Raw genomic sequence first — 12744 nt, 5'->3', positions numbered from 1 at the left:
TTCTCATTAGAGGGTATTTCAGTCCATAGCCCCATGACTGTAGGAGGATGTCAGTCAGTTTTACATTTCATTTTCTTCTGACCCCAAACAACATGGTATCTCCAATGTTTTTAGTTATCTGGGAAAGTTAGACAAGTGAAAATCAACCCGTTTGAGTTCAGCTAAATAGAGAAAAGACTTTTGGTGGACGATAGACATAACTGTTCCGACTCATTGCATGAAGCCAAGATAAATGAATGAAGCCATTGCTTCTTGTTTGGAGAACATTTACCATATTTTGCGTCAGCTTTTGAGGTTTCGTATTTGGGGGTTTGTCATTTCTGTAGGGTGTTTATTTACATGGTTGAAGCACCAGGGTAGTATGACATGATAAGAATATTTTAGTCATTAAAACAATTTTTGAACAAGGTTCTTTTCATCTTTGACAATAGGATCTCTAATTTATGAAAAACTGGGTGAAAAAGCATTTGGATGGCCTGGGAAAATCGGAGCTTTTGTTTCCATTACAATGCAGAACATTGGAGGTAAGAGGATGTAGTTTTCAACAAACCATTTTAAACTTTTCAAGAATGCTCAAGACATGAGACGACTCTAGCAATAAACAGGCAAATACAGAAAAATAGTTGCTTTACAGTTTTTAAATTTACAAGTAAATTTCCCTAAATAGATTTGCTGTCCCTTATTAATGAAAAATAGCCTTATCTAAGAAATAAAATACTGTGTAAAATCCTGCCAGATGAATTCTGGAATTAAAATATAGAATGAAACCTTCCTTGATTTCAAATGCTATTATGGCTTTAATTATTACTTAAAAAAATTAAGTCATGAGTGCTTACATCTGTCATTACCCAGACAGTTGATGCGTCACATGTATGGTTGAGTTCATTTCATAAAATTGAAAAATCAGTATCTCAGGGGCATGGGGACATTTTGGAGTCCTTGAGACACAGCCTGCACAGAGCCAGCCCATTGGAGAGTGTCCCTAGAAGGTGTGCTAAGGCAAAAATCTGGCCAGGCATCAGAAGCATTCTGAAACACAGATTTCTTGGTTCTACAATTCTTATAATTCTTACCGAATGATCTTTTCCAGAGTAGAGCCTAGAAGTATATATTTTCAGTAGTGTTCCAGGTGATATGTTTGCCCACCTACTTCACTGATCTTTTCAAGCCTTTGACCCTAAGGCATCTTGACCCATACTTCAAACGTCCTAGTGGCTATGTCCTCTTGCATGACCCAGACACATAATGGCCCGTATTTCCTCACCTCCTACCCAGTCCCCAAACCTCTTATTCTATATTTCTGTTCTTTTCATCTCTCAATGAACAATACCAGCAGCATCCAGTTCCTTTTTTTGTTTGTTTGTTTTTTGTTTTTGTTTTTTGTTTTTTCCATTTTTTTTATTACTCAAATGAATTTCTCCGGAGGAGACAGTTTGGGGGGTGGGGGGATGTGCCTGGGCTGTGGGATGGAAATCCTGTGAAATCAGATTGTTATGATCATTATACAACTACAGATGTGATAAATTCATTTGAGCATCCAGTTTCTTAAGGCAGACATCTGGATGTCAGTCTAAACTCTCCCCTCTCTCCCTAACCGAGAACATCCAAATACCAGCTCTTATCCATTCTTTCTCTTATTTACCTTTCGAATCTCTCCACTCCTTCTCTTCTCACCACCGAAGTTCAGGTGATTGCTGTTTCTGCTCAGACTCTTGCAATAGCCATCTAACTGGTCCTCCTGTCCTAGGTTTCCCCTCTTCCACCTGTAATTCACCCTCCAAATTAAATTTCTCAAATTTAGATCTACTGTTGCTTCTCACATGCATAAAATCCTTCAGCCTGCCCTCATTATTTTTAAGATAAAATTTAATCTCTGTAGTCTGACATATAAGGGTCTTTATCATCATTCCTTTGCCTCCTTTTCTGATATCTTTCCTCCCAACTTCTGTATCTGTCTATGTATCTATCTACCTGTCTGTCTATCATCTGTTCCCTATGTGTCCTGTGTGATACCACAATGAACTATATTCTGTCCCCCAACTTTTACAATCCTCCAACCCTATCACACACATTCTCCAGCTCTCCACCTCCGTTTGTCACAAATGGTGCATCATTCCTCCAGGCTTTTAGGTCCTGGCTCCTCTGGGATTCCTAAGCCTTATTAAACTGTATCTGGTATGTTACTGGTTTTAAAAAGACATTTAAAAACCCTTGAGTAGAGAATAATTTTTGGAGCCTGATGCACCTGAATTTAAGTTTGTTTCTGTCACAATCTGTGACCTTTGGAAAGTCACTGTATACCTCTGAGTCCAAGTTTTTCATCTATGCAAAGTCATATTTCATCCTCAAAAAGTCATCAAAATACAGACTCAGTACATGCTTCCTTCTTCCCAGTTCTTGGATTCAATATCCATGTCTCTGGAGCCCTCCTGATTGTTATTGTTGTTTTTTTTTTTCCATTTTTTAAAATTGAATGATTTTTATTTTTTTCCATTATAGCTGGTTTATTGTGTCCTGTCAATTTTCTACTGTACAGCAAGATGACCCAGTCACACGTACATATACATTCCTTTTTCTCACATTTTCATGCTCCATCAGAAGTGACTAGATATAGTTCCCAGTGCTATATAGCAGGATCTCATTGGTTATCCATTTCAAAGGCAATAGTTTGCATCTATTAACCCCCAATTCCCAGTCCATCCCACTCCGTCCCCCTTCCCCTACCCCTTGGCAACCACCAGTCTGTTCTCCACATCCATGAGTTTCTTTTCTGTGAAAAGGTTCATTTTTGCCATATATTAGATTCCAGATATAAGTGATATCATTTGTCTTTCTCTTTCTGACTTACTTCACTTAGTATGAGAGTCTCTAGTTCCAGCCATGTTGCTGTAAATGGAATTGTTTTGTTCTTTTTTATGGCTGAGTAGTATTCCATTGTATATATATATACCATACCTTCTTAATCCAATCATTTGTTGATGGACATTTAGGTTGTTTCCATGTCTTGGCTATTGTGAATAGTGCTGCAATGAACATATGGGTGCATGTGTCTTTTTCAAGGAAAGTTTTGTCTGGATATATGCCCAAGAGTGAGATTGCTGGGTCATGTGGCAGTTCTATATTTAGTTTTCTGAGGTGCCTCCATACCTTTTTTCATAGTGGTTGTACCAATTTACATTCTCACCAACAGTGCAGGATGGTTCCCTTTTCTCCACACCCTCTCCAGCACTTGTTATTTGTGGACTTATTAATGATGGCCATTCTGGCTTGTGTGAGATGGTACCTCATAGTAGTTTTGATTTGTATTTCTGTAATAATCATGAATGTTGAACATTTGTTCATGTGCTTGTTGGCCATCTGCATATCTTCTTTGGAAAAATGTCTATCTGGGTCTTTTGCCCATTTTTCAATTGGGTTGTTAGCCTTTGTGTTGTTGAGTTGTATAAGTTGTTTGTATATTTTAGCGATTAAGCCCTTGTCAGTTGCATCATTTGAAACTATTTTCTCCCATTCTGTAAGATGTCTTTCTGTTTTTTGTTTTTTGTTTTTTTTATGGTTTCCTTTGCTGTGCAAAAGCTTGTCAGTTTGACTGACCTGAGAAAATATTTGTAAGGTTGATGTCAGAGAATGTTTTGCCTCTGTTTTATTCCAGGAGTTTGATGGCATCTTGTCTTACATTTAAGTCTTTAAGCCATTTTGAGTTTATTTTTGTGCAGGGTGTGTGGGTGTGTTCCAGTTTCATTGATTTACATGTGGCTGTCCAGTTTTCCCAGCACCACTTGCTGAAAAGACTGTCTTGTTCCCATTTTATATTCTTGCCTCCTTTATCAAAGATTAATAGGTGTCTGGGTTTATTTCCAGGTTCTCTATCTGTTTCATCGGTCTGTATGTCTGTTTTGGTACCAGTACCACACTGTCTTGATTACTGTGGCTTTGTAATATTGCCTGAGGTCTGGGAGAGTTAGGCCTCCTGCTTAGTTTTTGTTCCTCAGGATTGTTATGGCAATTCTGGGTCTTTTGTGGTTCTATATACATTTTTGAATTGTTTTTTATAGTTCTTTGAAAAATGTCATGGGTAATTTGATAGGGATTGCTTTGAATCTGTAGATTGCTTTGGGTAGTATGGCCATTTTTACAATATTAATTTCTCTGACCCAGGAGCATGGAGTATCTTTCCATTTCTTTGAATCCTCTTTAATTTCCTTGATTAATGTTTTATAGTTCTCAGCATATAAGTCTTTCATCTTCTTGGTCAGGTTTATTCCCAGGTATTCAATTTTTGGGGGTGCACTTTTAAAAGGTATTGTATTTTTGTATCCCTTTTCTAATATTTTGTTGTTGGTATACAGAAATGCAACTGATTTCTGAATGTTAATCTTATATCCTGCTATTTTTCTGAATTTGTTAATCAGTTCAAGTAGTCTTGGGGTTGAGTCCTTAGGGTTTTCTATATATAGTATCATGTCGTCTGCATACAGTGACAATTTTACCTCTTCCTTCCAAGTTGGATACCTTTTATTTCTTTTGTTTGTCTGATTGCTGTGGCTAGGACTTCCAATACTATGTTGAATAACAGTGGTGAGAGTGGGCATCCTGTCTTGTTCCAGATTTTAGTGGGAAGGCTTTCAGCTTTTCTCCATTGAGCATTATATTTGCTGTGGGTTTGTCATAAATGGCTTTTATTATGTTAAGGTATTCCATCTATACCCACTTTGATAAGAGTTTTTATCATGAATGGATGTTGGACTTTGTCAAATGCTTTTTCTGCATCTATTGAGATGATCATCTCCTGATCATTTTTAAATAGGCATTTTTATAATTATAAGATAAATATATGCTAATTGTGAAAAATAAAACATTACATAAATATATAAATAACAAAAAATGTTTATGTAAATTATCTTAGAAATAACCTCTCCAGGTTTTCCTCTATGACAAATTTAATAAATATATTGTTACTTTTAAAATTGGATCATCTCATAATACTGATGTGCAGCTTGCTTTTTTAATTTAACAATATGTCTTGAATGTTATTTGCCTAGTTCTCTTTCTAATAGCTTTTGAATTTTCCATTGTACAAATGCACCATAATTGGTTTATGAATCTCTTGATGAACAGTTTTGGATTGTTTCCAGTTTTTCACTATCACAAACAATGCTGCACTAAACAAACTTGCACAGGGATCTCGCAAGGAGGACATCCTTTTTGATTAATAAAATCACTGGAATTATCTAGGAGTTCTGGAATACAGCCATTCCTTTAATAACCTTTATCCAACCATACCTGCTCCTGATGATGGATGGTTGGTAAGCGGATAAATAAAATCCCGCCATATCATAATGGTTTGTATTTATGTCTTTCATATTTTTATATAGTAAGACTACAATCCTAGGTAGAATTTGACAGCAACACTGGAATTGTTTCATTCATTTTACTGTGGTTGGGCCATAAGAATATAAGGTTCCCATCCCCTATCAAATAAATTGCTTTCCATTTGGTTCAAATTTTCAGCCTTACCAAGATTTAAAATACCAAGCATTTCATAGGATCTCTTCATAGGTGATCTAACATACTTGTTCAGACAACTGAACTAACTGGACATACTCTTTTAACCGTGAACTCAGTAGGTTGAGTGGCAATACCATTTTTTATTATTCCAAGGGTAGCTACTATTGTGCATCTAAATAATGGAATAAACTCTAACATGGCCTCTCAGTCACACCCTCCACACACAAAACCCGCGTGGCTTTCAGGGAGTAAGATGAGATTTCATACATCATTGCTGAAAATCTCTCACTTTGGTTACTATATATGATTAGTGGTTATTGTGGCCAAAAAGAAACACTTGTATTTCTGTATTTAGCAACTCCACACTTAGAATGTTTAATTTTCTCAATGCCCTGAAAAATGAACATTTACCACGGATGTTTCAACATTAGCAGAATAATGTTGACATTACTCAGACAGGTCTGGGTCATTCTGAATTTTCAAAGACCAAACACATTAACAGAGGTGACATCACTGAAAGTCAGCGATTAATAGCTCTAAAACTGAATGCTGCCTCACTGAACCAGTTAATCAGAAATATCTCCTCTGTTTACCCTCTGTAAGATTTAGCTTTACCCAAGGCCTTTGTAAAGATTAACCAAATCATGTTTACAGAAGGTACATCAGGTATTGTAAAAATCTTTTCATTTCACAATAGAGAGGAAACACTGGCCTGAAATCAGGGATCTTATGTTTTGTATGTGGTCTGTCACTTTCAAGCTGTGTGATCTCGGACAAGGCATCTCATCTCTCAAAAATCTTTATATCCTCAGCTGCAGAATGGAGATCATAACAGGCATCTTTCTTTTTCACGTGGCTTTTCGGCTAATTACATGCAGAACTAAACAATGTGGGAAATTGTTATTACTATTATTTGAAGCTAAGGAAATATTTTTAAACTATTCATAGTTCAATTTGCAACGTAAATATCTGCTTTAAATGCCTCTTAGCAAAAAATCACCAGAAGGATGTAACACACACACTGAAACCTTACAATGCAAAACTTGTCAGTTTTTATTTTTAACTGAGTCTTTTGCCCACGTGTGAAATAGCAAATTCGTGTCATACTTCACTGAGTTCATGAACTTGGGAAAGAGATGTTGCATCAATTCCCTAGGCAAAAGTGTGTGTTCTGCATATGTATACATATATGTTTTTCCAGGGTGAGGGTTTACAGATTTTTATAGATCAGATTTTCAGAAGAGCCCATGATCATACACACATCACTTATCTAGATGCTCGAGAAATGTTGCCACTTGATATAACTTCTTATTTGGACAGAGAATATTTTTTAAAAACCTTCATTCACAAAGTTTGGAGAAGCTATCATCTCTCTCTCTCTTTTTGTCTTTGTAGGGCTGCACCTGCCGCATGTGGAAGTTCCCAGACTAGAGATCAAATTGGAGCTATAGCCTCTGGCTTATGTCATAGCCACAGCAAGGCCAGATTCAAGCCATGTCTGTGACCTATACCACAGCTCACCGCAATGCCAGATCCTTAACCCCCTGAGTGAGGCCAGGGATGGAACCCCCATCCTCATGGATGCTAGTCGGGTTTGGCACTGTTAAGCCACAAAGGAACTCCCAAGAAGCTGTCATCTTTTGTACGTTTTTGTTTTCACCAATCCAGTATGACTCCAGTTTAGAGAATCAGTGGTCTGAGACTTTCTGTGTCCCTCAGGGAGATGACAGAGGACTTGAATGGAGCCCAAATCTAGAGAAGGCTAGAGTGACATGTATTCTACCCAGCGCCACCCTGCAATTCTGCCCCCTCTCTCTGGCCCACGCTTTTTGTGACCAGACCCCGACCAGGTTATCAACACTAAAATATTCAGAAAGGCTAAGATGACTTATAACTATTGAGGGAAAAGCTTGCAAAGTGTGAAAACCTCAGGGCTGAATTTTACACAGAATCAGCATGGATACTTAGCAAAGGTCCTTAGACAGGAGCCAAAGGGCGAATGCCTGTTTCTGAGAGGGACCTGGCAGTCGTACAGAATTCAAAGTGGGTGGCTTTTGTCTCCATTGGGAGATTACTGAAAAGGATGGGCATCCCCCATGCCTGGATTTCTCACACCCTACCTGTGACGTGAGTGCCATGCACACCGCTAAGCTGTCACGTTTTCCATTTCAGCAATGTCAAGCTACCTCTTTATCATTAAATACGAACTACCTGAAGTAATCAGAGCCTTCATGGGACTTGAAGAAAATACTGGGTACGTCTTCTCTTCTCTCTCTAACATCAGGCAACTCATCCTACTTGGTCTTTTCTGATCCTGATTCTTGTCCTTCTGTTCTAGAGAATGGTACCTCAATGGCAACTACCTCGTCATTTTCGTGTCTGTTGCGATCATTCTTCCACTTTCTCTTCTTAAAAATTTAGGTAAAGTTCGTTTTCCATTTTTATTTTCATTTCATGTTCTAAGAGGTAAGCTGATTGTAGATGCCATATTCACCTTCCAGAATTTCTCTACTGACTCCTAGGTTACCTTGGTTATACCAGCGGATTTTCTCTTACCTGCATGGTGTTTTTTGTCAGTGTGGTAAGTGATTTTTGACATGATCCTTTTGGTTTAGTGGGCATGTGATGCTTTCAGTGCCTGAACTGGTGTCCTCATTTTAGTTCAAGTACATCACTAGCGTGAAATAGTTCTTGCATCACAGGCCATTTTCTTGTACTCTAATTTGGAATAAGAAAAGAACAGTCCTGAGTTTAAATATAGTTGAATTAGAATGTCAAGACCATTGCTCATAGTGTGTTCTAGGCACACTGGATGTATATTTGGACAAAAAGGAACACTTTAAGCAGGAATGGGACAATAACCCAGTGTTTAGAAGAGTGGAGGAAGAAGAAGTGAAGAGTCAGGGGAATTCCCTGGTAGCTAAGTGGGTTAAGGAACCAGCATTGTCACTGCTGGGGCTCAGGTCACTGCTGTGGCACAGGTTCAATCCTTGACCCAGGAACTTCCACATGCCACAGGTGCAACCAAAAAATAAAAAATTAAAAAGAAAGAAGTGCAGAGTCACAGGAGATAAATGAGTAGGCTATAGAATCAGCCGTATTTACATGAATCAGCCATTTTCTCTTACTCATTCTACCCATGAGGAGAGGGTAACCACAGTGAAATTCAAGAAAGAAATCTTTCTCCCCCCTCCATCCCCACTCCTTTCCAAAAGGGGGAATTTCTTCTAATATGAACGCCAACATTTTTACAGCATTTTCCCACAGAGGCAAAGGTGGGGAGCAATTTCTGAAAACCCATATTTTCACTAGTTTGAAGAAATGAACTGTATGAAATGTAGCAAGAAAATGATCATCTTTCTTATGGAAGAGTATGCATGAAATTTGGGGTACATTTACGCAAAATACCATCTTGTTGGCTCTCAGGGGCAGGCTTGCCAACCACGGTTCCCACTCTTTCCTTCGTGGAGAGGCTGGAGGGCATCTCCACCTGTCCGTTAGTCTGAAAGGGATCCTCAGCAGGGTTCCCTCAACTCTACACCGTAAACCACAAGTACGGATTTTTGTCCTACTGTTTTCCTCCAAAGGATGACGTTGTTCTTGTTGTTAATGATCGGGTCTAGGTGATTTACAAGAAATTCCAAATACCCTGCCCTCTGCCGGTTCTGGATCACAACGTTGGGAATGTGAGCTTCAACAATACCCTTCCCATGCACGTGGTCATGGTGCCCAACAACTCCGAGAGTAGCGGCGTGAACTTCATGATGGACTACACCCACCAGAAGCCTGCGGGGCTGGATGAGAACCAGGCCAAGGGCTCTCTTCACGGCAGTGGAGTAGAGTACGAAGCACACAGTGATGACAAGTGTCAGCCCAAATACTTTGTATTCAACTCCCGGGTAAGTGAGAGGCCATAGGCCTCGAAGAGCCTGGCCACATGGCCTCTGAGTTTTTATTTCACAAGCCGAGATGGCCCCGGGGTGGCCATCTGTGCTGGAATGCTAAACATGCGGTGTTGTCTTTGTCTTTCAGACGGCCTATGCAATTCCCATCCTAGCATTTGCTTTTGTATGCCACCCCGAGGTCCTTCCCATCTACAGTGAACTTAAAGAGTAAGGCAGCCATCATTTTAGCATTCTGATTTGCTTTGAAAATGTGCTCATATGTTCAACAGTGCTTTATACAGAAGCAGAGTTCACAGCTTTCTCCTCACAGAGAGTTTATGCTATAACCACTCCTCAGCCATGTGTTGTAACCACAAAGGTGTCAATCAGCCTCCTTACTGCACTATCTTATCCGCTTCCTTCTCTCCTATTCTTCCACCCTAAGGATCCCTGGGATTCAGGAGGAGGAGGAGTCAATGTCTATCAGAACTTTGGTAGGCTTGGGGAATTGGAATTTGAATGTTGTGGGAAGCAGTGACGTCACCTGAACTGGAAATGACCCACACTCATGAAGAACAAAAATTATGCTGAGGACAGCCTTGCTAAGCCACGAATGTCACTTGTCTTTACCCCCTGCCTAGAAAACATTCCATCACAGCGAGGTGCCAGCACCTGGCCTTCATTGTCTTATCTATGTAGTGGAGACACTGGCCAGACAGTCTTGTTTCTTCCAGCTGATATTCTATGATTCCTTAGTACTCTTTTCCCTTTGAGGCTTTTGACATGCACTTGGGGGTGAGTGGGTCTGAGCCCACTCTCACTACAGCAGTTTCTTCCTTTACCCTTGGCGGGGCTGTCATAATAATTTTCATCTTTACCCAGACATCAGTAACCTCAGTCTTTGTTCTCATGAAATAGCAATAACTTGCCCCATAAACTGTGGTTTACATCTTAAAAAAAAACTTTTAGAACACTTTCAAATATGCTGATGTCTGTGATTTACATGGAAAATCACATGTAGCAGTTACTCTACACTTGATTTTTGCCTCCAGATGGAGAAGGGATGGCAGTTATTCTAGAGGTTTGTTGATGGACTCTGAGCAGCCAGGTGCCTCTAGAATGGTTCCCAGAAGCTGGCCAGGTAACAGTATCAGGCTTCAGGAAGGCTGACCTCCCAGACGTAGTGCTTTGCTGATTGCAGTGGATTCTTGTCCTCAAATCCGTCTCACTGTGAAATATGAAGCCTTTCTGCATTAGAAGCCCGTTTGATTTTTGTGTTAATTACATTCATAAATACCCAACAGACAAGCATACTTAGCACAATCCTCTTCTAGGAAAACAGTCGTTTCTCAAGACTGATGAAGGCATGTTTAAGAAAATGGAAACAAATCCTCCGCAGCTCCCTAAGGCGAATTTAAATAAGCTACGTTTCTGCACTAGCGATGGGGTTTTATACGGAGCAACACAGACATACCGTTTTTAAATTATTTTTAAAATTTTAATTTGTACTTAAAGTGCTATGTTCATCCACTAAAAACAAAAACAAAACTCAGTGTTCTTTTCCTTTTCAGTCGGTCCCAGAGGAAGATGCAAACAGTGTCCAACATCTCCATCTCAGGGATGCTTGCTATGTACCTGCTTGCTGCCCTCTTTGGTTACCTAACCTTTTATGGTAGGTCACGCTCTCAAAGTCATTCTCTTTGTGCAAATCCTAGCTGGACTGATCATTAACCTGGGTAGGTACAATTCTTTTAATTACTCTCAATAAGCAGCATGACCTATGGATATACATACTCAATTTAACATACTGTATTAGCATTGTCATTTGACCTAAGAAAATGGGACCTGAACTGGGCTGCCTAACAGGTTAAAATAATTTGTGAATTCCCACTTGTTTTGTAAAAAAACCATCCCTCAAATTTAAAGATTTTTCGGAAAGGGAGAGAGGATAGTTCTTTGCCTTCACTCACTAGGTCATCTGAATGACTTTAGAGGATGAGAGTGACTCAGATCACATATTGTAAAGCTCTTTTGGTGGAATGACTAACTACCAAGCAAATGATGGGAAAGGCACAAAGTCCTTGAGGTGGGACCTGTGTCTTATTTACCAGTCAAGTCAAATCTGGAGGCTTGGGTCAAATTGTCTGGCTTCTCTCATTCTATTCTGTTACAGTGAAAGGTTTCTCAAGAAAAGAGAACCTGATCTAATTCCCATCCCATCCACCTGGGGATGTACTATCCAAAAAAAAAAAAAAAAAAAAAAAAGTGACTATAGCCATGTTAGATTATGCCTAAAACATTTCCTCTGTGGCATCTTAATAGGACACAAAAGGAGCAGAATCACTCTTTTCTTCCAGGATGTATGGCCCTACTAACATTTTGCATTTTTCTTTCTGACTGACTTGGTAAATTAAATTAATTGCAACACAAGTTGGGGAGGAGACGGAAGGGGGCACCATTTGCTTGTTTTGTTTTGTTGTTTTGTTTTTGACTAATATTTGGCTATTAACCAAGCACTGCTTTAGACTGGGCGTTAACTCTTTGCTAGTTGTGAACTAATGAAAGTCAGGTCAATGCCTTTGAAGGTATTTTTAATCCTCTTTTGTCTGATTTTGAGGGGAGTTTGATTCTCTAAGCATTTCCTTGTCATCTGTGCCTGGATGAAACGTGTTTTCCTGGAGGGCAGCATCTTAATCTTAGAGCAGTATTTACTGGGACACCCTGCAAAAATCACACTAATTCATCTTCACATTGTTACTCAATCTAATGAGTCTCCTCAGACCAATGAAAACCTGAAAAATCCCAACGTGTGTCTGTCAATGTCGTGAGGGAGTGTGGGCTTGAAAAAGTGTGAGATCACTTGCCCTATTGGGTTTCCATACTGGGTTTGGGGACGCCGTGTCAAGAGCTCCCTGGGCAAGTGGAGGTGGAGACAGGTGTAGTAACGGCTGATGAGACTTGACCTTTTCATCCCTTTCAACCGGAAGACCTCAGCCTGTCCTCTGCTTTGTGATGCTTCTGTGTAGTAGGGAGAAATGCATACCAGGCAAATGACCTAGAGAAGAGCCTTAGCAATTTTACATTAGCTCCTGCAAATGTACAAGCATCCGCACCCCTTTGTCTATTGGAACAAAGGTCACACAGCTAATAAGCTAAGAGATAAGATGAAAATAGAGGTGTCGGAGTTCCCATCGGGGCACAGAGAAATGAATCCGACTAGAAACCATGAGGTTGCAGGTTCGATCCCTGGCCTCGCTCTGTGGGTTAAGGATCCGGCATTGCCATGAGCTGTGGTGTAGGTCGCAGACGTGTCTTGGATCTGGCGTTGCTGTGGCTCTGGCGTAGGCCAGCA

The 12744-nt window shown here is 39.8% G+C and overlaps 1 protein-coding gene and 1 long non-coding RNA gene across 11 annotated transcripts in view; one reads left to right on the top strand and one right to left on the bottom strand.

Annotated features, from left to right (window-relative positions):
* The window catches only part of SLC38A4 (solute carrier family 38 member 4), a 78948-nt gene that overhangs the window by 52992 nt on the left and 13212 nt on the right, over window positions 1-12744 (top strand). For all 10 annotated transcript variants that reach the window (XM_013997965.3, XM_084957258.1, XM_084957257.1 and 7 more), the window contains 7 exons: window positions 432-524; window positions 7681-7762; window positions 7847-7929; window positions 8031-8089; window positions 9132-9407; window positions 9541-9620; window positions 10964-11064. In XM_013997965.3, coding sequence (XP_013853419.2) covers window positions 432-524; window positions 7681-7762; window positions 7847-7929; window positions 8031-8089; window positions 9132-9407; window positions 9541-9620; window positions 10964-11064 — 774 coding nt within the window. The remainder of the gene's footprint in view (window positions 1-431; window positions 525-7680; window positions 7763-7846; window positions 7930-8030; window positions 8090-9131; window positions 9408-9540; window positions 9621-10963; window positions 11065-12744) is intronic.
* LOC106510390 (uncharacterized) overlaps window positions 6538-12744 on the bottom strand; it is a 322787-nt gene continuing 316580 nt past the window's right edge. Inside the window, exon 12 of the long non-coding RNA XR_014804108.1 lies at window positions 6538-10620. This is a non-coding gene — a long non-coding RNA (uncharacterized LOC106510390). The remainder of the gene's footprint in view (window positions 10621-12744) is intronic.

This window comes from Sus scrofa, chromosome 5, assembly GCF_054392235.1.
Source record: "Sus scrofa isolate SSC_HxYL_T2T_F1_AM1 chromosome 5, Sscrofa_HxYL_maternal_Yorkshire_Landrace_v2.0, whole genome shotgun sequence".
In the NCBI taxonomy this organism is placed as follows: Eukaryota; Metazoa; Chordata; class Mammalia; order Artiodactyla; family Suidae; genus Sus; species Sus scrofa.
Note: the sequence above shows the minus strand (reverse complement) of the source record. Positions and strands in the feature narration are given on the sequence as shown.